At 39.3% G+C, this 24,986-nt stretch overlaps 2 protein-coding genes across 3 annotated transcripts in view; one reads left to right on the plus strand and one right to left on the minus strand.

Moving 5' to 3' along the window:
• The window catches only part of LOC130909735 (glycylpeptide N-tetradecanoyltransferase 1-like), a 305,690-nt gene that overhangs the window by 148,902 nt on the left and 131,802 nt on the right, over window positions 1-24,986 (minus strand). Inside the window, exon 5 of the mRNA XM_057826515.1 lies at window positions 8,511-8,670. Coding sequence (XP_057682498.1) covers window positions 8,511-8,551 — 41 coding nt within the window. The 5' untranslated portion in view covers window positions 8,552-8,670. The remainder of the gene's footprint in view (window positions 1-8,510; window positions 8,671-24,986) is intronic.
• Window positions 8,620-24,986, plus strand: part of pcdh15b (protocadherin-related 15b) — a 268,709-nt gene continuing 252,342 nt past the window's right edge. For both annotated transcript variants that reach the window (XM_057826514.1, XM_057826513.1), the window contains exon 1: window positions 8,620-8,869. The gene's annotated coding sequence lies outside the window, so the exon portion shown is untranslated. The remainder of the gene's footprint in view (window positions 8,870-24,986) is intronic.

Here is a 24,986-nt window from a genome sequence, read left to right on the forward strand (position 1 = left end):
GTTCTGCGTTGTGTTCAATTAGGTGTGTTAAGAAAAAGAATGTCTCCTGCTCTGCTCAAATGCATGATGGGAATTGGGGCAACCATGACTGTCAGTAGTGGCTGCAAATTGTATTCAATATGTTCTGCGTTGTGTTCAATTAAGCGTGTTAAGAAAAAGAATGTCTCCTTCGCCGCCTAAATGCATGATGGGAAGTTGGGCAACCATGACTGTTAGTGGTGGCTGCAAATGGTATACAGTATATTCTGCGTAGAGTTCAATTAGGCATATTAAGAAAAAGATTGTCTCTGGCTCTGCCCAAATGCATGATGGGAAGTTGGGCAACCACGACTGTTAGTAGTGGGTGCCAAAGGTTAAGCCAATAAAAGGCACGGTCCAATGAACGCCTGTGTCCACTCGCATTTCTCTGCCTTTTCGCTCTCAATGTGCTAATACGGCGTGATAGAAAACTTTGAGGCAACGCATGAACTGGTAATTCCGTGCATGCGTTAATTGCGTAAATATTTTAACGTGAATAATTTAAAAAACTAATCACCGCCTGTTAACGCGATAAATTTGACAGCCCTAGTTTTTCTAAAACTGGAAATGAGACTTTCACATCTGTGAAGAAATATTTTGGCCTTTTCCTTGCAGAATTGTTTGAATTGAAAAGCACTGAAAGCTTTTGAACATGAATGGACTTTTTAAAGTCAAGCCTTGACAGTAGTGCGAGACAGTTTTTTTGATGAGGCCACTCCAAAACATTCAAATGCTTGACTCATTCAGTTTTGGTTTGTTGACACTGCTGCAGAACCCAAATACGCATAGGCTTGCTTGTACGCTTGAGACAGGCCTTCGCTATCAGTTGACGAAAAAGCTCCTAAAGACATTGCGCCATGGCTTCCCGTAGGAGGCCGAGCTAGGCAGAGAGTCGTGCAAGCTTTCACTGTGATAAACTAAAACGCGCTGCGTTCTGATGAAGGATTTAGGTGGAAACAGGACGAAAGTGTTAGTGCATACAAGCAGGCAGGAGTGTCACAAGAGTGATTTGGTCAAGGAGTCGAGGTAATTAAAACAGCACCATGCATGCACTTTGAAACGTGAAAAAAAATGAAATGGAGAAAAAATAGCTTAACTTCAGCTTGAAATATTTACGTAAAATGAAGGATAACTGGCAGTTTTCATTTTTAACCATGAATCTAGACTTTTTTTTACATTCATATCAATAGAAATTCAGTGTTAAGTGTTTCCAACTTACAAAGCTCTTTGTTTTGTGATGGCAACCATGTTGGATTTTGTACTTCACATTCAAATAATCAGGTAATTTTTGGCCAACTGCCCATTTTTGGGGGGCAAAAATCTAGTAATTTTTACATTTCTGCGTCCATACAAAAACCATTCGGCTTTTTATGTGTTTTATGTAATACTTCAATCTAAAAACGACGGGGGCCGGATAGCTGACAAGAAGTGCCTCCATGCTGAGGCAATAGTAACATCGGAAATCAACCTAAATAAGTTGTGATTGTATATAGAAAAATGCAAAATTTGCATTTGTTGAGTAAAATTAAGATGATTCTGCATGCTTTCCTCAAGTATTAAGTTTCTGATGTGAAGTGAGTGATTTATTCGCTGTTGAAAACTAATGTCAAAATTGCACTAAATATAAACAATTTAACTAGCTATTTCGGGCAAAAATGTACACAATATGTTAAATATTGCGATTAATCCTAAAAATATAGGTATTATCTCTGCATTTAGTGATTTTTGTGCATCTAGCGTTTTGTTATACATATATATGAAAAAAAAAAAAATCTGGATTTTAATCAGGAAACTACTTTGAATTTTTTGATCCCGGTACTCATGGGCTACGTTCATACTACAGGTGTTAATGCACGAATCAGATTTTTTGTCATATCTGTTTTTTTGGCGTGCCAGTTCAGACTGCCTTTGTCCATTGAGACCATTCAAGTATTACGCATGCGCACTAACTTGCAGTCCGACACGCGCTGAGCAAGACGACCCGCATGCGCAGAAGCATCAAAACAAATGACCACACATGCTGGCTGTCATCCGTTATTCCAGGGATATCATATTTTGCTTTTTAAAAAGCGGACACAAATAACAGACATAAATAATCCCAGTTTAGGCTTATATTCAAAGTAAATGGATTGATAGCATGCACGCACTGTCCGTGCATGTAACTGTCCGACTCTCGGCCGTGTAAGCAATGTTGAAATATTGCTTATATGGATCAGACAGAAAACCGATCATTCTCAGGCTTATCCTCAACCCATTTTTATTTTTTTTATGACTGTTGTCAAGTCTGACCCTTCCTAAAAGGCTGTGTTCAAGGCAAGCTATGCGCTAATGACAAACAGCAGCACCGCTACCAGAGCGTCTCTCTCGCTTTTTGATGACGTAATTGCTGCATGAATTCCGATTTGAGAGACTGGACAGTACAGACCGCCGCGACAGTCTGGAAAAATGTGGGCCAGATCGGATTTGAACCACATACGAAAGTGACCCAGATCGGATTTGAAATGGTCCAGTTCTATGCGACTTGTCACGTTCAGACCGTCAAGTTAATGCCTCACTCGAGCCGGAAAAACACGAAAAAATCGGATTCGTGCATTAAGACCTGTAGTATGAACGTAGCCATGGAGACTCATATATGCTTAAGGGAGGTGCCCGTTTTTGTTTTAGGTCGTTAGCGGCTTTGGTTTTGAAAATATAAGAATTTTAAGCTTTTGAAAATAAGCCCCCTACGAAGCGGCCCCGTGCCCCATCTCCCGTCAACTGAGTTAAGTCGATGTTCCTGTGTTGTTTTTGGCAGCCCTTTTTATTTTTTTTCTTAGTCTTTTGGACGAAAATACCCATTAGTCTTTTCAAAATGTGTTTGTCTTCATCTAGTTTTAGTCGTGTTAAGTTTTGTGTTTGTTTCCTCCTAATGGGACGTGCTCCAGTGATTGGCCATTGATTTCACCTGTTGTTCCTTCTCCAACCTGCTTCCTCCCGTGTCACCCACCTGTTCCTCGCTACTTCTTTACCCCATGTCTTTGTGTATATAAGCTCCCAGTTTTTGTTGAGTCTTTGTCACGACATTGTCAGAGTTGTGTCAGCGTTTCTGCATCCCAGCCCTCATGTTCCTCTAAGTTTTTTCATACCCAGTCTTTTGTTAGTACCTAGAGTTTTCTTTGTCCTGTGTTTTTTTTTTTTTTTTTTTGATCACCAGTCTTAGTTTGTAATTTGCTTTTTGTTGGCTTTAATTAAATCAGTTTTGCACTGTCTGTCTGCCTCGTCTCCTTGCATCCCTGGGCCCACACCGCTCGCCCGCCCGCGTTTTCTGACAAGTCGGCAATAACCCAAAATGTTTTTGGTTGTAAACTTCAAAAGTTTTTGGTCCCTGAATCAGTAAATTAAAGTTTCCAACAATTTCAAATGAGCATTGAAAGACTAACACATAACTGTATTGTTTACAAGGACTACATACGATACACATATGATAAAAAAAATGTCACACATTGTGAACTTATGACAAAATATGGTGAATTTTCATTCGTTCTCGTCAGACAAAAACTGGCCTTCGTCTTATTGTGTTTTAGTTTCCCAAGACACACTTTTAGCTCTAATTGTTCGTTAACTAAATTTTTGTTATCGTCATCGATGACAAAAACAACACTGCTTTGTTCAAGACAAACTTTGAAGGTCTTGGTCTAGTCATGGACTCTAAAGGACTGTTTTGTCTTGATCATGTTTTGGTCACAGCCCTTGGTTTTCTTTCGGTCTTGGTCTTGGTCTTATTGTGTTATTCGTCTTGCCCTTCATCTTGTTTTGTTTTTGATTCGGTCTCTGTTTTTGTTTCACTGTCTTGACTGCCAAAAGTCTTACTCTTAACTTCATCTTGTTGATTTCTGTTTTCAGGAAATCTTAGTCATGGTCTTGAACACTTCATCGTGGTTTTAAACTCACAAACTAAATAAACTCGGAATTCGGGCTTCTGTCAATCACAGCAGGTCCTGAAGCAACAAGCAGGCCCATCCATCGACTACCACTACCATCGTTGACTGAGCAAATTGCAGGCTTGTATCGAATCAATCACTGTACATTGTTGAAGCAAAATCCAAACCACTTATACTAACACATTACACTGCTTTTAAGAGCAAGAATTGACTTTTTGTGCATTTTCGTGGAACCGTAACAGACCTAGTTCTACACATAAATTTTTTGTTCCATTATGATTTGATGAGTAATGACAAGGGAGCGTGCAGTTGGCCTGCCTTGGCCTTCGGTCACATCCTGAGAAAAAAATAACCTTAAATAGATGCTCTTATGAAATGCTGCATTGTTCTCTCCTCAAAGACGTTTTATCTTTACCGAAACAAAATGACTTCTTTGGACTTTATCAGAAATATTGAACGAGACTTCTGGGGCACTAATGCTTTCATTATTCAATTCAAACAATAGCGTTGCATGAGAGGCGGTTTTGACAAAAACACTTTATAGGAGGTAGCTCACTTGCTGCTAATGACGACGATAGATGTCCAATTCATTTGAGATGGACCGACAGCAACTGAATGATCAAATATATGTTAAATCTTTCAGCGCCATCGATGATGACTGACGTCCAATCATGTGGCTCGTTTCATCCTTCTGTGAAGTGAAATAAGTTTGTCTCTAGTAGACATTCAATCCATTTGACATGGGAGGGCTGGTTCATTCGCTGACAACCGTCCTAGTTAAAATGGATTAAACATCTATCCCCATCAATGGCAGCTTATGAGCTGAAAAGATATCCCGCAAGTTTGATAATAATCCCTTTATTCGTTCTTGAGTGATCACGAAATTCTTATTCTGACCTCGAGAGTTTTGAACTCATTACTCCCAAGTGACCTCGAGAGTTTTGACCTCATTACTCCGGTTTACTCACCTTCTGCATTTCATATTCCAAACATATCCCGCAAGTTTGATGATCCTTTTTTCGTTCTTCAGTTATCATGAAATTAGTTTTTTTTTTTAGCTCTGTGAGCTTTGACCTCTGACCTCAGCATCCTACAAAGTAATCACCTCTTCTGTTTCATATTATGAACTAATCCTGCAAGTTTGATATACATCCCTGTATTTGTTCTTGAGTTATCAGCCCTCCCATTTCGAATGACTGGACATCTATTGTTGTCAGTGGCAGCTAATGGGCTAATTATAATGCTCATATGTAGAAGAAATATAAATTAGAAATAGCAGTTATTTTTAAATACGTACAAAAATACCCCCAAAATAAAAAATATTTTAGAAAATCCAAACAAACAAAAATCCAAACAAACAAAAATTAATAATACTATGATGAAATTAAATATATATATATATATGTTCTTACTTGCATTTGTTGCTTGTTTGACCAATTAACTCACTGGCTGCTATTGAGCCTGATAAACATCCAATCCATTGTAATCATCAAAGGCACTGAAAAAATGTTAACTGATTCACTGCTATTGATGGCAACAGACGTCGAATCCATTTAATCCCCCCCCCCCCCCCATTCTTAAGTTATTGAGAAATTACTTTTCTGAGTTTTGACCTTTGACCTCATTACACCAAAATATAATCCCCTTAATAATATGAAACATTTTACTAACTAATCCTGCAAGTTTGATGACAATCCCTTTATTTGTTCTTGAGTTATCAGCCCTTCCATTTCAAATGGATTGGACATTTATCATTTTAATGGCAGCCAATAAGCCAAGAATTAGCTTAATAAGTAGTAATAATAAGGGTCGGGCCGATCCCGCTGTTTTTCAGAGGATCGGAATCTGGTGAAAAGGACCGGGTTTTTAATTTTAAACTTAGATTTATGTTTTTCTGCTTCGTACAGCGCCACAACTTCTCACCCTCCCTCCTGCTAACCAGTGCAGTGAAACAGTCCAGTTTGCGTTTGGTACTTCAAGTTAACGATGATTGACAGGTTTGTAGCTTTGATCTTGCCAGAGAAGCTTGGTAGCTCTACGATCAAAGTCTGTCAATCAGTGTTGGTTTTGGCAGCCCTTTTAATTTTCTTCTTAGTCTTATGGACCATAATACTTATTAGTCTTAGTCATTTTTTAGTCATCTCAAAATGTGTCTTGGTCTAGTTTTTGTTGACGAATACTCGCCTAATTCCGGCTAGTTTTAGTTGACGTTTACTAAAAATGTTTTCGTTTGGAAATTTTAAAAATTTACTTCAAAAATAAAGGTTTCCTATTTTGAATGAACATTGACAGACGACCACATATTGTAGCGTCTACAAGAACAACAGCAACTTGGTGAGTAAGCATACTCAGCAGGAAAACCCTATTATAGCCACCTGTACGCTACGAACTGTATGTATAAATAAGAGTCTGAGACGCTCGCCGTTAGCATTAGCCTAACGCGAATGCTCCGCTAACGCTACAATTTACATTTAATGTGTGATGATCACTCAGCACAGACTTTGAAAGGCTAAAGCAACATTATTCTCTCTCTGGCCAAGAAAACAAAACTTACCGTGTGTGCAAGCCTGCATGGAGACTGGAGAGCGGTGGGGTGCACATGTGATGAGTGACAACCAGACACTGCTACGTACAGGCTAACTACACAGAAAAATGTCACACATTGTGAACATGTGACTGACACTAGTGCGCATTTTCGTCTTGGTCTCGTCTCCTCAGACGAAAACTAGCATTCGTCTCGTTATGTTTTAGTCTCCTAAAACACGTTTTAACTCATCATAGTCTCATCACCTTCATGAAAAAACGTGTTCGATGACGAAATATTTTCGTTATCGTGATCGTTGACGAAAAGAACACTGCTGTCAATCATTGTTAAATTTGCATAAGTGTGCTGTGGAAACACATTGGGCAAGTGAGATGCTGTTCTCTGCAGCGTGAGCGTCAAAGTGTGAGTAGACTCACTCAGTGAAGCATTTGTCAACGTTATTCTTGTTGAAAAATAATTCACATTATGACGGCAGCACCGTGGGACCTTTTGCTAAAAAAAAAAAAAAAAAAAAAAAAAAAAAAAACTTTTCGGTATCGGATCGGGACTTTGTATCGGCAGTTTTTCAAAATCAGGTGATTTGGGTGCAAAAATATGCAACGGGGACATCCTTTGTAATAATTTGGAGAAAAGGTAAGTACCGAAATACCCCAAAAATTCAAACATGCTGTAATTTTCGGACTAATGCGCACCTGACTATAGGCCGCGACCCACCATATTTGACACAATAATGGCATTTGTTCATAGAAAAGCCGCACTGGACTATAAGCCGCAACTGTCCTCACTGTATTATGGGACATTTACATCATAAGAAGCGGCATCATATCATCAAATGAACCAGCATGAAGCTTTGAACCAATTGACTGAAAATCTCCATTGCTTCAAGAAGCTTCATTTGTCGATCACTGCTCCCTTGGGGGAGACAGTCAATCTTTGCTGCCAACTGATGTCAACACTCGTCAAAACTTTTCTTTTATCCCAGGCAATAGTAGTTGGTTTATTTACCTGACATGTTTCGGCGAACACTTCCGCCTTTGTCAGAGGGTCACTGATGTTGGTGTGACGTGTCTTTATTAGCTGATGGATGAAGGAGAGTCATGCCCTCTGTTGCCCATTCACTCTTCCAGGATGCTGTTCCAGGTCGTAGAGAGCATGTACGCCCCCTCGTCCCTGTTGACGGTCGCCGAAACATGTCAGGTAAATATAGCACCTACTATTACCTGGGATAAAAGAAAAGTTTTGATGAATTTACAAGTGTAGGCAAAATGAACTCAATACAACTGATGTCAACACTGTTGTCCAACATGCCTCCTAACATGCATTGCAGCGGGACATATGTAAAAAACAATCAACCTCATGTTCTGTGCCAATTATTTCTTCAGTTACTGTTGTAGTTGTTTCATTAATTGCTAGTTATGGTATCTGGCAACACCTTATTTGACAGTAGCGCCATGAGACTGTTATAAGACCATCATAATTAGGACATGACACTGCCATGCTTATGACGTGATTTTGTGTCATCTGATAAACTATCTCAGTTTTGAATGGATGTAAAGATCCGAGCTGGAAATAAATTCAGTTAGTGACATAATTCAAAATGTCATTATTGCCCATGATAGTGTCATGTAACTATTATGACGGTCTTATGGCAGTCTTGTGACGCCGCTGTCAAAGAAAGTGTTACCTATTAACCCAAATAAATCAGCAAATAAGCCGCACTGGACCATAAGCCGCAGGATTCAAAATGAGGGGGAAAAAAGTAGCAGCTTATAGTCTGAAAATTACGGTACTTTAAAAATACAAAAGCAAATAATGCAATAAGAATACAAACTAAAATAAAATAATGAAACTAATTGTTGCTTGTTTGACTGATTTGACTGTCCAATCCATTTGAACCGTCAAAGGCACAAAAAATGTTGACTGATTCACTGCCATTGACGGCAACAGATGTCGAATCCATTTGAACCAGCTCAAACACTGAAACCTGATGATTCCCTGCTAACCTCATTTTTTGTTTTTGCCCCTACCTGCAGCGTTTTTCTTCTTGTGCGGTAAGACTGCATTTCATCCCCCTCTCTCTCTCCCTCTCTCTCTTTCGCTCCACCCTGTCGACTCCTGACTCCGGTTGCCAAAGCAGAGGAAACACAAGAGGAGGTGTCCTGTTCCTCCACAGCTCACGCACTTCCACTGCAATACAAAAGCGACAGAAGGATTTCACTCATACATTCGGTCACGGAAAGTGTACCCCTCTATTTTTTTTTTTTCCTGAGCAGTCGCGCAACAGCTTACGGATGAGTTGCGTGGATGTTATCTGCTGGGTTGTCTCTGGAGGAGCGGCGACGGCGCGCAGAAAAGTGGATGTTAACACCATGGCTGCGACGAATAGGTGAGTATGCTTTATGGGACTTGCGGGGACGCCAAATCGGCTGATGCGAAACTATTTGAGAGCTGTCAGTGGTGCTGAAAATTGAGAGATTTCTATGCGAGTGGGTCATCACTATTGACAAATTGATTTTTTTTTTTTTTTTTTTTTTAACTGACATTTACAGGATTTTGGTAGTTTGTATTCAGTTTGGTGTGGCACAGAATCATCGCTTTCCATCTTCTTTTGTTTTCTCATGTGCGTGTTTTCAACAAGTAGGGTGCAAACGGTCTGTCTGAGTCCAAGCCGGTTACCTCACGGCAGCCGGTGTCTCGGATTAGGGTGGAAGGGAGAGTCATCCGATTAGCTAAAGGAAGGCAAGCTGTCGCCTCCGCCTGCTAACCCGAAGAAGTGGGAGAAAGTCAAAGGTTGCGAGTAGGCGATGATCGATTGGTGGGTTGAAAATCTTCCCGAAGATGTTGATTGAGTGATGCATGAATAAATTCATTATGAACCCCAAACCTAATGTTAGGTTGGGAGTTGATTGAAAAGCAATACATTAAACTGACCTAAGTTCAAGAATGATGGGTTGGCTAATTGATTGATGGTGGACAGATGGACTGATTGAATAGGCAATAGGTTTCTTGATTGATTTGAATGGCAGAAGGGGTAAAGCTTATTTTTAGTGGTCGCTAACTGTCAACTAATCACATGCATTCCCCTAGAGGGGTGCCCCCCCCCCCCCCCGGGGGGGGGGGGCGCAGAGCAACGCAGAGCGACGCTGGGGGTGGCACAAGTGAACTTCGGATACTTTTATGCTGTACTAGAATAAAGTGAAATTGCACATCTATTCAGTGGGTGGCAGTGCTGCTCTCATTTTCAGCATGTGCACAATATTTTTGAACCAAACAAGAGCACACAGCAAAGAGCACTGGAGATATGACAAGTTAAGAAGGAAATATGAAGAAGTGTACGTCACATTTGTGTTAGGGTTTGTGTTGGTTTTATCCTAGTGTGACTTGTCCCTGTGATTGCCCATTGATTTCACCTGTTGTACCTTCTCCTAGTGTATCCTCTAATCTGAATCCTCCTGTGTTAACCAGCTGTTCCTCGTTGTCTCGTCACCCCTTGTCTGCGTGTGTGTATATAAGCACCCAGTTTCTTGTCACTCCTTGTTGCGTCATTGTCAATGTACTTGTCCACGTTCATGCCTGCGTTCCCCCAGTTCCTCGTGTTAGTTAGCTTTGAGAGCTTTGGGATGAGGTGTTGATGTTGGTGAGCTGTTCCATTTTTCCTCCACACATTACATTGTATGTTACTCCCAAACAATGCTTTGGTTTTATCAGTCCACAAAATATTTTTCCAAAACTTCTATGGAGTATCCAAGTGTGTTTGTGCGAACTTTAAACTAGCAACAATGTTCTTTTTAGACAGCAGTGGCTTCCTCCGTGGAGTCCTCCCATGAACACCATTCTTAGCCAAAGTTTGACATATAGTTGATGTGTGCACAGAGATACTGCACTGTGCCAGTGATGCCAGTGATTTCTGTAAGTCTTTAGCAAACGCCCTAGGGTTCTTTTTTTTTTTAACCTCTCTGAGTATTCTGCGCTGAACTCTTGGCGTCATCTTTGGTGGACGGCCACTCCTTCGGAGAGAAGCAACAGTGCCAAACTCTCTCCATTTGTAGACAATTTCTCTGACTGGTGATTGATGATCATCCAGACTTTTAGGGATGGTTTTGTATCTTTCCCAGCTTTATACAAATCAATGATCCTTGATCGCAGGTCTTCAGCTTTTTTTGACCGAGCCATGAAGCACATCAGAAGATGATTCTCATCAAGACAATTCTTACCAGGTGTGTGTTTTATAGTGGGCAGGACATATTTAAACTATTCATCAGTGATTGGGCACACACCTGACTTAAATTGTTTGTAAAAATTGGTTTCAATTGCTCTTTAAGTCTCTTTAGGCAGAGGGTTGACTTATCCCCCCCTTCTGTCATTCTTTTAATACTATCATTAAAATATGAAAACCTATGAATGTTTGGGTGGTTTTAGTTAAAGCACACAGTTTTTTCATCTGTGTGATTATGACAAAGATCAGATCACATTTGATGGTGATTTTACTCAGAAATGTGAGAAATTCCAATAGGTTCAGATACTTTTAGATACCACTGTAGTTTAGTCATCTATTGAATGGGCTGAAACACCCAATGATTTTTGAGGTACACTAATGATGCGACGAGATAGTCCACAATAAAATATTTATAAATAGTGAACGTAAAATCAAGATTAAACAAATGGGGAAAAAAATCCATAAAGAAGCACATGATATAGATTTAAATATGAAATTATACCAAGTTAAAATACTATTCATATGACTAATTTCATCTAACTGTCAGGTTTCAAGGACAAGGTGGACCCAATTGCGGAGAAAACAAAAGCCAAGGCAAGGCAGAGTGTAAAAGAACTCATAATGCTTTGATAACGGTTAACAAAAATACAAAGTTCAAACAAAAGACCAGGGGATCAAACGTCAAGGTATCAAAACTTACTTCTTCGAGGAATGTGAACACGAGGGCTTGGATGTACAAATAGACTGACGCAACAAGAACAGATTGCACATGGGGAACTTAAGTAAGGGACATGGGGTAACGAGACAATGAGGTACAGGTGGAGGAGCAGGTACAACAGGTGAAATCAATGGGTAATCACAGGACAAGCCACACTAGGAGGAAACAAACCCTACACTCACCATTTTTAATCCAAGGATTTTTAACTCTGTTGTCATTTGGTGTGCAGAGGGATCTCTTGTTAGTGATTGTGTTACTGCAATGGATTAGACAGCACATTGCCTTTGGGTTCTCTCTAATACCTAAACATGGTGCAGGGTGGGGAGCTTCCATTGAGATAAAAGTTTCTAACACAAAGACAACTTTGCATAAAAAGTGACATAATTTGACATAATTGATTGATTCTATAATCATGTTAGTCTTATGACAGCATTATAAGCCTTAAAATATAGTGTAATCTGAAGGAGATACTACCTTTTCTTTTAGGCACCGCAGTGCTTAATTTGTAAATCATAAGGTGCCGGAACGCAAAGTACATATGACAACGCAGGGATGACGGCACGGGGACAGGTCCTGGAACATATGCAGAAAATGGTGCTGAAAACAAAATGCAAATGCCCACTTACCGTGCTGTGGGTCTTTCCTTTTTTCAATTTCTTTTCTATGTGCCTTTCTGACTCGTTTTGAACCATTTTCCTTCTTTCTGAGAGAAGACAGTAAATGCAAGTGTCTTTTTGGCATGTTGAAATCAATTTGATCTTGGCAGGTTGCTCCCCAGATGCTGCAAATTTCAAGTTTTTTTTTTCTTTTTTAATGTCAGGGGCGTGATTTGTTGGTCCAGCTTTTCACTGCATCAACAAATCTCTGACTCTTTCAAATGACGTTAAATTTTCATATACAACATGCAATTCTTGGAATTTGTTGTGTAAATCAATTTATGCAGATTATTATTTTATTTTATACTGTAATGTCCGTAACTATTTGTAATATTCTGATACAATGTTTTCCGAGGCACCCTGAAGTGCACGCAACGTTACTCTTGTTTTGGTCACATGATACGGGAGTGCGATAGAGAAGCACAGCCTGCCGAGAGCCCAGCTCCATGTGTTAATAATAGAAACAAAGTTGTCAGCAGGTCGTGTGTTCGATACCTTTGTCAAGAAAAAGCTCAAAACAAGACACTATCCACGATCCGTTTAAGAGATGCTGGGACTGGCGAGCTGTGAGTACTAGGAAGCGAGAGGGAGACGAGCAAGAAGCAAAAGTTCGCGGTCGAATGTGGCGGCAGTCCGCTATTATTTTGTTTCTTGTTTTCTTATTGTGGCCACAATAAAGTGGAGAAAGCCATCAACGACTCCTCTCCTTCTTTCCCCACAACGTTTTTATATTATCATTATTTTATATGCACAAGAGGTGCCGGATCTTCCCAAATAAGTCCCGGAACACAGGGAGGCCAAAATCAAGAGGTGCCAGATCTTGTTCCGGCAAGATCCGGCTCAAATTAACCCCTGAGGCACCGTCTGACTGTTTGCATTATTCTAACACACTTAATATAATCAATCAGTTACTGTTTGACTGTTTATATTACTTTAACACACCCAATATAAAATAAAGAGCACTTATACCATAGTTTAAGTAAAAAAAGCAGACTATAGGGCATAAGAGATACATGACGTCTTCTTATCACGGAAACCCAACGTGTGCGTCGTGCAACTGAATGAGCAAAATTGAAGCTGACATCTACAAGCCCAAATCTGCACTACCAACTCTCGCAATCGATTCTCCCGAACACTCAAGAACAAATGGCGGGACGCCCTGTCCCAACACAAGGAACACCGGAGAGCGCCCGGTATCCAACTGATAACATGACTGACAAGACTCCAAAAGCCCCTTTGACACTGAGGTGGCAAAATCCACAACCCTTGAAGCCCTGACAACAGTAACTCCCGAATCCTCCTGCCCAATCCACAAACAGACAATAATCCTAAACAACACCCAAACACACCCTTCTTCCTGCCCACGGCCCGCCCCGTCAGAGCCTTCAAAAGACTGAATGTTTAACTAAGCATTTTCATTTTTTTCTCGGGAACCTTTTGTTGACTTGTGATATGGTGACCTTGGAATGAGTCTGCCTCCTCGCCTGAGTCTGTTTCTGTTTCGCCCTGCCATTTGATTGCTGTTGATCTGAATAAATTGTCAACTTGTGCTTCGAAGCCTTTTTTTCAGCTTTCAAAATTGAGTCAGTACAAGGGGTTAAGACTAAGGCTAAAAGGTCAGATTCCTTCAAATCTAAAAAACAAATAAAATATTACGACCAAACTAGAAAACTGCAATTTCTGGAGAAATTACGATAAGGCTTTGCTGTGCTAGATACAGATCTAAGACCCGCACAGTTGATCTGGGGACATTTCAGGGGCACGTCCTTCGTGCTGCGACGATTATTTGATTAAATCGAGTACTTCGATCAGAGAGGTGTTGCAATGACTTGTTTTGAAAGTGATGTACATTACTTAGTGTTATTCATTTGGGAGGATATAGTTGCCCTCTGGCGGCAACTGTGAATATGACATAACTTGTCTGGCTGAAGAGGAGCTGCTTCCTGTTAAGGACAACGTAAGGCTTAAGTGAGTTTTTGTTTGAGCTCATATGTTTGTTTATGCATTTGTAATTTAGTTTAAAGGTTTATTTAGCAGTTTTTGGCGATGTGTTTGAACAATTTGTTAAGAGAATTGACAAAAATCAAATTTAAAAAAAGTTAGCATTTTATAGTATTTATGCTAGCAGGTGCTATCCAAGTTATGTAAATTTCGAAGATGAAATTAACCTATTAATTCAACTAATTAGACATTTAAACTCCAAATCTTTTGTGTTCAATGTTTTATTGTCAAAATACAGTATGTGTCTTTTGTGGTACAGCTTTACACAAACTCAAAATGTGATGAAATGTTAAATTATGAAAAAAAAATTTGTACTTAGATCGTCCTTTTTTTTTTTTTTTTTTAAGTTTTACCATTGACTTTCGTCTATTTAAACTTATTTTTAAAGGCATTTATTGTTCTTGTGAAATTAAAGTTCAATTGTATGGCGTTATTGGAGTATTTTATTTTGTATTAGCATTTAATACTCTTTTGAAAGTACAATCCGGTGCCAATGGATGCACAGGTCAAGATAATGTTATTAAAAGCATAAACTTCTTTGTTTTACCTCTCATAAAATTATTCTGCCAGGAATTTAATTTTTGTTATCCGATTAATCGAACTAATCAATCAATGGATTATTGGATTCCTTAAATGATAGCTGCAGCTCTACACGTCCTGTTGCTATCAGGTCACTTCCTGTTGATTGGGGGACATTTCGGGGACACCCCCTGTTGCACGGCTGTCAATGGCATCGACTTAATTCAATTTGAAAATGAATAAGAAATTTGGACGTTCATGGCCGTTAATGGCATAGACGTACATATGGCTGTAAATGGTGTCAAATTACTTGGCCGTTAGTTGAATGTCAATGAGCCATGAGTCATGGTAAATGGTCAAATAAATCACAAGAACCTATGTTTTCCTGCCATTGAAAATGAATGGGAAATTTCGACATACATGGCTGTCAATGGCATCCCTTTAGAGATGAATGGGAAAGTTTTTGACGAGTTTTGGGGGAACCATAAGTTTTTGCCAAATTCTGGATACAATTTTTATGCCCCTTACCGTCTTGGGACTATTGAAGCCATTAAATAAAAAATTGTTCATTTAATTCATTTTTGTTGTTTGTTTTATTGCTTTACAACTTTAATAGACAACATTTTACCGGCAAAGTCTTAACTTTAAATTTGTATATTGGAAAGTCAATTACATGCAATGACATTTTTTGGCCACCGGGGGGGCTATGCGGCCTCCTCTTAATCTCTGCGTATGATTTGGAGGCATTTCGGGTTCACTTCCCATATATATTAAGTCTTATTCTGTTGATTTTGAGGCATTTCAGGGTCACTTCCTGAAATTGGGTCACTTCCAATTGATGTTGGAGCATTTTAGGGTCACTTCCAGTTGATTTGGGGAAATTTCGGGTTCACTTCCTGCTCATATTGGGTCACTTTCTGTTGATATGGTGGGTTTTCGAGGTCACTCCCTGTTGATTTGGAGGCATTTCGGGGGTAAATTTCAGTGAACCTATCGACCAACCATCACAGCAAAGTTACCATCGCAATGTTTGAAGAAATTGCATTTTCTAGTTAAAAGAGCATTTGTATGTCACTTCCCATTAACTCATTGTCCACCATTGACAGCGCTCAGATATCCAACAGAAGGGAGCTAAATGGATTGGACGTCTAGTACCGTTAATGGCACTGAAACATGAGTATTCGCAGCCAGCCCCTCTTTAAAAATGAATGCGTCAACTCTTGAGATTGATTTCTCCCTCATAAAACGGCGGCAATCGTAGCTCATCTAAACGGTGTTAGTCTTTGCAATCTGCAGACCCCAGGGACCATTAAACCATCCGATTTCAACCATAAAAATGAAATGTTTTCGAATTTGGAAAGGGTACACAGCTAATTAGCCGCCTGTTACTTTGTATTCTTGAGAACATCCGCGTGCATTAGTGCCAAGGAAAGTAGCCTGTTGCTATAGGATAGCATGCTAATTATGACAAATGAATGGGAAGCTGTACACTGGCTGTCTAAATGCTGTTATTTACAATAATAAACAAATTAAAAATTTCTACAACACAGAGACTCATACAAACACATTGAAAATCATCATCTCGCTTTATTTTCTTCCTGCGTCAAACTTTTCATTACTGGAAGGACAGACAGTGTTTCTAAACACTTTAGCGACGGCCGCTATTTAAACCTGAAACCGGTCGCTTCATCATCCAGCGTGACTAACCCGCTTTGGTATGCCAGCAGGTAGACGGGGCCCACATTGCACAAACGCTGTCCGTCTGATTGACATGCAAAAGATATTGGATGAGGCTTGTGTTTGTCAGAGCAAGAATCAGTCATAACAGTGGATTTTTGTTAGTAAAGTATACAGTGGGGCAAATAAGTATTTAGTCAAACACTAATTGTGCAAGTTCTCCCACTTGAAAATATTAGAGAGGCCTGTAATTGTCAACATGGGTAAACCTCAACCAGGAGAGACAGAATGTGAAAAAAAAAATCACATTTTAAAGAATTTATTTGCAAATCATGGTGGAAAATAAGTATTTGGTCAATACCAAAAGTTCATCTCAGTACTTTGTTATGTACCCTTTGTTGGCAGTAACAGAGGCCAAACGTTTTCTGTAACTCTTCCCAAGCTTTTCACACCTTGTTGCTGGTATTTTGGCCCATTCCTCCATGCAGATCTCCTCTAGAGCAGGGATGTTTTGGGGCTTTCGTTGGGCTACACGGACTTTCAACTCCCTCCACAGATTTTCTATGGGGTTGAGATCTGGAGACTGGCTAGGCCACTCCAGGACCTTGAAATGCTTCTTACAAAGCCACTCCTTTATTGCCCTGGGTGTGTGTTTGGGATAATTGTCATGCTGAAAGACCCAGCCACATCTCATCTTCAATGCTCTTGCTGATGGAAGGAAATTTTCACTCAAAATCTCTGAATACGTGGCCGCATTCATCCTTTTCTTTACACAGATCACTCGTTCTGGTCCCTTTGCAGAAAAACAGCCCCAAAGCATGATGTGTCAAGTTCAAAAATAGACCCTTAGGTAGACATTTGTAAAATTACCCAAAAATAAGGAGAGAAGACACTCAGTTTTCTTGGCCAAGAAGAGCAAAGAGGGACTAGACAGAGGAATGCTAGATTACGCTGTATAGTCACCAAAATTGATCTAAGGAAAAAACCCTCCTTGCTCTTTTTATTAGGGGTTTGTCCTGACACAGAAGGGTGCCGTCCTGAAGGGAGGGGGAAAGCAAGCTGGAGACACCCATGTGATTTTGGTTGGCTATGTGTGAGCATGTAGGTGGAACTAAATACACATGTGTAAGCAAAGGCACAGGTAAAAAATGGTCAGAATGACCCAGACACTTCAGTTATGCAACGCTGCGGCCATGGAAGATGTCCTCGAATGGAAAATTGTCCTCGAAGGTCTGGACGAAAGTCCAGACGCCAGGTGCTGAAGATGTCCCGGAAGGTCTAGTTACGCAATGATGGCCATGAAGCAAGGCAGTTGTCATCCTGACCCTCTTTACTCTTTGTAACACTTAAACATTATACTACAACCTGGTATAGCAAGCAATAATCATTTACTGGTTATATCAATAAGAAAAAAATATGGCAATATGTATTATGTATGGTATATATGAGCACAAGCAAATATTCAATCAATCAAGCAAAGATTCAATCAATCAACCCTCGATAATTACCTCAACGTGATGTTTCCACCTCCATGCTTCACAGTGGGTATGGTGTTCTTCGGATGCAATTCAGTTTTCTTTCTCCTCCAAACACGAGAACCTGTGTTTCTACCAAAAAGTTCTATTTTGGTTTCATCTGACCATAAAACATTCTCCCAGTCCTCTTCTGGATCATCCAAATGCTCTCTAGCGAACCACAGACATGCCTGGACGTGTACTGGCTTCAGCAGGGGGACATGTCTGGCAGTGCATTGTGCTACTGATAGTAGCCTTTTTAACTGTGGTCCCAGCTCTCTGGAGGTCATTCACTAGGTCTGGTCTGTGTGGTTCCGGGATTTTTGCTTACCGTTCTTGTTATCATTTTGACGCCACGGGGTGAAATCTTGTATGGAGCCCCAGATCGAGGGAGATCATCAGTGGTCTTGTATGTCTTCCATTTTCTAATAATTGCTCCCACAGTGGATTTCTTTACACCAAGCGTTTTACCTATTGCAGATTCAGTCTTTCCAGCCTGGTCCAGGTCTACAATTTTGTCTCTGCTGTCCTTCGACAGCTCTTTGATCTTGGCCATAGTGGAGTTTGGAGTGTGACTGACTGTGGACAGGTGTCTTTTATACCGATAATGAGTTAAAACAGGTGCCATTAATACAGGTAACGAGTGGTGCCTCGTTAGACTTCGTTAGAAAAGTTAGACCTCTTTGACAGCCAGAAATCTTGCTTGTTTGTAGGTGACTAAATACTTATTTTCCACTCTAATTTGGAAATAAATTCTTTAAAAATCAACAATGTGATTTTCTTTTTTTTTTTTTTCCACATTCTGTCTGTCATGGTTGAGGTTTACCCATGTTGACAATAACAGGCCTCTCTAATCTTTTCAAGTAGGAGAACTTGCACATTTGGTGGTTGACTAAATACTTATTTACCCCACTGTAAATACTTCTCTCCAAGCAGGAGAGTTTCAACAGCCTTAAAAAACTCTAGTAATAAAACCTCTTCTAAAACAAACTAATCTGGATGCCTCAACCATTAGCAATTAAAGGTGCAAAAATATGTGATCGGGATTTCCCTAGTTCAAACACATATTCCTACAAAAATCGGCTGAATATAGCAATAAACTAAATTACGAATGCATTAAAAAAAAAAAAAAAAACACTAGCTCAATCAAAAACTTTAAAAAACCTTATGTTGGTCTTAAAAGGCAGCAGCTGGATTCAGCCATGTTACATGAGTTATGTCATATTCACGGTTGCCACTAGAGAGCAGTGTATCCAGCCAAATCAATAAAACTAAATGCAAACACTTTCAAAACAAACCCTTACAACGCCACTCTAATTAATTAAACAAATACTCAAAGCAGCAAAATTAGATATTGAAGCTCTTTTTCAAATCGAATTACTCAATTTAATCGATTGTTTTTACATTTAAAAAAGCGATAAATGAGTTTTTTGTTTTTTTTTCCAGTGAGTTAGATTCGATGAATCGTTGCAATTTTGTTGACCTGAAATTTCTCCAAATCGCTTTTTAGCCTCTTGATTGGTTCCTTTTTAATGATTAATTTATTGACAGTTTTTAAATTTTATATTTATAACACCGTAACATTTTTTTAATTGTTCAATTATTCTCAGTATTTTTATGATTTACTTATTAATTGCTATTATCCCCTCGTTTGTTTGGATTTGTTTACAATTTTTAGATCAATAAAACAAAAAGAAAAAATCAATTACAATTTTTTTTCAATTAAAAAAGGAGCAACAACTATTCTAAATTAAAAACTAAGAGTAAATGTTCTCTAAATTTTATTTTCATTATAGGTAAATGTTAAAAAAAAAAAAAAAAGGTAAATATTCTCCATATTCTAAACAACGTATATTTTACATGAATTTTATTTTAGTAAAACAGGTCAATGCACATGAATCATGTTTGCGGGCCTTACAAAATGATGCGGCTTGGCGGGATCTGGCCCCCGAACCGCCAGTTTGATACCAATAAACTTAAACGAATCTCTTCCCTGCTAAAAACTTAATAAGCATCGCATTGAGTATTTCAAACCACAGCAGATTGAGCTGTCAATCAGGAAAGCATTCTCCGTGACTGATGAGTAGGTCCCAAACTCATTACAACTAAATCATTTTTAAGTGTAAAAGCATTAGTTAAGGACCAACTTTTAGCGAAATGTCGTTTTTTCCGTAACCTCCGAGTCAACGTGCCTCAGGAACCGAATTTTAAAGCATTATTTTCACTCTGAGACTTGACAATCTCCACACCTCCCGGTGCCTGACTCACATACTAATGTCCCTCTCAAGTGCCTGATGAGCAACACTCTTCTCCCATTTTGCAGCGAGTTCATTTGGAAAGCCTTTATCTAGCCCTCCAAAAAACACCGCCCTCCTTGTTAAGCAAACACTATGCACTACAAGTTGCCCACTGTCGCACCGGTGATGCGTATCAACAAGGGGATGCTTTTTACCGACACATTGTCAACTGATAGATTTTTCTAAGCATTTTAGCATGTTTTTCCTAAATAGATATGCATATTTTCACAATTTGCAAAAGCTACAAGGTGTTCAAACTGCCATAGAAGGCGATAAGAGTTATAGGTGATGACACTGTAACACAAATTAGTCATGTACGGTGGGGAGAACAAGTATTTGATACACTGCCAATGGGAAAACCCATTGGCAGTGTATCAAATACTTGTTCTCCCCACTGTACGTAACACTCTAAAGATACACGATAATATCGGTTACCGATAATTATCAGCTGATAATGGCAATTATGACGTCACACAGATAATCTAGGTAAAAAAAAATAGAACTGATAATGCAATCCAATAATTACAGTGGGGCAAATAAGTATTTAGTCAACCACTAATTGTGCAAGTTCTCCCACTTGAAAATATTAGAGAGGCTTGTAATTGTCAACATGGGTAAACCTCAACCATGAGAGACGGAATGTAGAAAAAAAAAAACAGAAAATCACATTGTTTCATTTCTAAAGAATTTATTTCCAATTTAGAGTGGAAAATACATATTTGCTCACCTACAAACAAGTCCATCAGTCCACAAAATATTTTGCCAAAACTTCTGTGGAGAGTCCAAGTGCCTTTTTGCGAACATTAAACGAGCAACAGTGTGTTTTTTTGGACAGCAGTGGTTCTTCAGTGGAGTCCTCCCATAAAGACCATGGCAGGTCTTCAAACACCTCTTTTGACCAAGCTATGATACACATCAGACAATGTTTCTCATCAAGACCATCACCAGGTGTGTGCTTTATAGTGGGCTTGGCAGCTTTAAACCACTCATCAGTGATTGGGCACACACTGACTTAAATTGTTTGGTAAAAATTGGTTTCAATTGCTCTTTAAGTCTCCTTAGGCAGAGGGTTCACTTACTTATTTTTCCCCCTTTTGTCATTGTTTGCATGTAGTGGTGCAACAATTAATCGATTAACTCGAGTATTCGATTAGAAAAAAATATTTCAAATAAAATTTTGTTGCTTCGAGTATTCGTTTAATAGAAGTGGTGTAGTAATGGTTTATTTAGAAAGTGTTTGCATTTAGTTGTATTGATTAGGGTGGATAGACTGCCCTCTGGTCTGCCTCTAATGACATGGTTGAATCCAACTGCTCCCTGTTAAGACCAACGTAAGCTAGGTTTTTGTTTGAGCTAATGCTTTTTAATGCATTCATAATTAAGTTTATAGGTATATTTAGCCATTTTTTGTGGGAATATGTGTCTGAACCATTTGTTAAGAGGATTGTAAAAAAAAAAAATAAAAAAAAAAAAACCTAGCATTTTATAGCATTTAAGCTAGCAGACTTTTTCTATGTAAATTAGCCAATTGTTCTTTTGTTGTACATAGATCTTCATTTAAAAAAAAATATATATATATATATATATATATACACCGTTTGAGGCTCAGCTCAGGTATTTTAATTTTTCATGTTCCTTATCAGATTACTCTATTATTCGAACTAACTAGTCCATCGATTAATCCAACTACTAAAATATTCAATAGCTGCAGCCCTATTTGCATACTATCCTCATTAAAATATGAAAACCTCTATTTGGGTGGTTTTAGTTAAAGCATACACTGTTTTTTACATCTGTGTGATTTTGACAAAGATCAGATCACATTTGATGGTGATTTTATGGAGAAATGTGAGAAATTCCAAAAGTTCATATACTTTTTCATACCACTATAACTCGTAGCATTAGCATAGCGATAGCTAATGACTTATGGCAATTGTCTATTGTTTTGAACATTGCCTTAGATATTGTCTAAATAGACTGCGGGATCACCAATAGAAGGGGAAAAAAACCTGAGAGGAAAAGCATTCCCAGCTGCTAGCGTTGCAATTTCCCCAACATTCCACCGTGTAATATTCCTCCGGCGGACTCTCCGGTGCTGAGATCCGCCGGTCGACCCCAATTTAAAGGCCTCACCTCGCTCACCGGGACCGCCGATAAGACAGAGGCACTGGGGGCCATTTGGTATGTTTGTGCGACTCTCACACATTTCCCCCGTGTAAACACGCTGACCTGGCACGACACCAGTCGACACTTTGAAGTCACACATGCACACTGCCAGTGGCGACTTAAGAGCGCTAACACACTCACGCTTGACGTGTAGTCTCCATCTCAACGCAGTGTCTTCTGCCCGCAGAGATAAACATTGATGCATTCTGCCATGAAGCTAAGAACAACATGATAACAGCTCACCTTGTATTTCTTTTCTCACTGTCAGGAGTAGAAAGCCATGCTGACAGTCAAGTCTTTACAACTCGATCGTACGGAATGGACATCTACAAGCCTGTCAAGTTGTACGGTTTCGGCGTAATTTGTAGAAGTGAGCAGTGATTTTTAAATGTGTACGCCGTAAGTTCAAAATCCGTACGTTTTTCATGCATTGTTTACTTTCTCCGTTTGGATTTTGTCACCGTTTCGGCAACGAGACAATGTGCGTTACTATGCGTTACTACGTTGGTTGAGTGACGTGAGAGAAGTCAAGAGTTGGGGAAGTCAGAGACACTGAGAGAGGAGAGTGTTTGTTGTGACGCTGTAGCAAACGTGATGCTAGGCTAGGTGGCTCCAATATTACCTGACGACAGCAGACAGACTACAATCTACGCCTAGATATCACATGCATATAGAACTACATGCTAAATGACAGACTCGTTTGCGTTAGTAAACAGCCGCCATTTTAGAGCAGTACTGCACTCTGTTGGGGTCTGTTGAAGTGAACTATCCTAGCGAACCTAAGTAACTTTTTATCTAAAATACCGTATTGGCCCGAATATAAGACGGCCCTGATCATAAGACGACCCTCTCTTTTTCAAGACTCAAGTTTGAAAAAAAGACTTTTTGAACACCAAATTAATTTTTATCCAGAAAATAATTTACATCCGAAACAAATGATTATAACAATATATTTGAGAGAAAAAGCATGTTATTTTGCCTCTTTCAAATCTTAATATCTGAACATTTAAATATGTAAACTAAAGTGCAGTCATATTTGTAAATGAAGGGCTTCTGGTTTTTAAGATGTAAATAAACCAATCTGTTGTGATAAAACAACAAAATTGCAATAACGGCATTAACCATCAAAGTGAAGTCTAACTGTAACTGTCTTGAAACAAATCTGAATAAGGAAAAACACTGCAATAAAATAATGCAAACTGGTTAAACTTGAGAGTAGCTGAGATCTGTCATGACAGAACATTGCTTCAATGATATCTGGCGCCATCTAGCGTCGTGAATGGGGAAAGTAACAGATCTATCATGACAGAACATCGCTTCAATGATATCTGGCGCCATCTAACTTTGTGAATGGGTATAACGTCTAGACCGCGAATATAAGACGACCCCCTCTTTTTCAATCTTATTTCAATGCAAAAAATACCGTCTTATATCCGGGCCAATACTGTACGCCTAAATCGGCAAAATCTTGCCTGAATCCATCTTTAAATGATGAAACAGTTTTAAAACTTTCACATGTCCAAAGTAGACAGAAAGGAACTAATGCAAAAACGGGAGCGATTTTAACCATTTTAACAGTTGATTCACAAACATTTCCAAACATAGCAAAGGTTTTTTATTTTTTATTTTTTATTTTTTTAATAAAACATGAAAGGTAACACCAGTTACTTTGCCAAGTAACTAATTACTCTTAGGCTACGTTCATACTACAGGTCTTAATGCACGAATCCGATTTTTTCGTGTTTTTCCGACTCGAGTGAGGCATTAACTTGACGGTCTGAACGTGACAAGTCGCATAGAACGGGACCATTTCAAATCCGATCTGGGTCACTTTCGTATGTGGTCTAAATCCGATCTGGGCCACATTTTTCCAGACTGTCGCGGCGGTCTGTACTGTCCAGTCCCGCAAATCGGATTTAATGCAGCAATTACGTCATCAAATAGCGAGAGAGTCGTTACCGTAGCGATGCACCTGTGCGTTATTAGTGCCTAGCTTGCAGTGAACACGGCTTTTGAGGAAGGGCTGAGCTTGACAACAGTCATAAAAAATATAAATGGGTTGAGGATAAGCCTGAGAATGCTCAGTTTTCTCTCTGTTCCAAGTGAGCAATATTTCAACATTGCCTCCACGGCCGAGAGTCGGTACAAACTGCCCGTATGTGTGTGTGACGTGCACGGACAGTGCGTGCATGCTATCGATTCATATAAACTTTGAATATAAGCCTAAACGTGGATTATTTATGTCTGTTATTTGTGTCCACCTTTTGAAAAGCAAAATATGATATCCCTGGAATGACGGATGACGTCTGTCATTTCTTTTGATTGTTCTGCGCATGCGGGTCTTCTTGCTTAGCGCGTGTCGGACTGCGAATTAGTGCGCATGCGTAATACTTGAACGGTCTCAATGGATAAAGGCAGTCTGAACGGGCACGCCAAAAAAACGGATATGACAAAAAATCGGATTCGTGCATTAAGACCTGTAGTATGAACGTAGCCTTACATTCAGGTAACTGAGTTACTAACTCAATTGCTTTTTGGGAGAAGTAATTTGTACCTAATTAATTACTTTTTAAAAGTAAGATTGACAACACTGGTCATAAAGATGAAGTCTGCAGAATGAAAAGTGACGAAAGCGGAGATTTTATTCTGCCAATTTGTTGCCGAACACAACTTGCCCGCAACTATTGCTGATCACTTCTCAGAATTAGCAAAAGAAATGTTCCCTGACTCAAGGATTGC

This window comes from Corythoichthys intestinalis, chromosome 21 (genome assembly GCF_030265065.1).
Source record: "Corythoichthys intestinalis isolate RoL2023-P3 chromosome 21, ASM3026506v1, whole genome shotgun sequence".
Lineage (NCBI taxonomy): Eukaryota > Metazoa > Chordata > Actinopteri > Syngnathiformes > Syngnathidae > Corythoichthys > Corythoichthys intestinalis.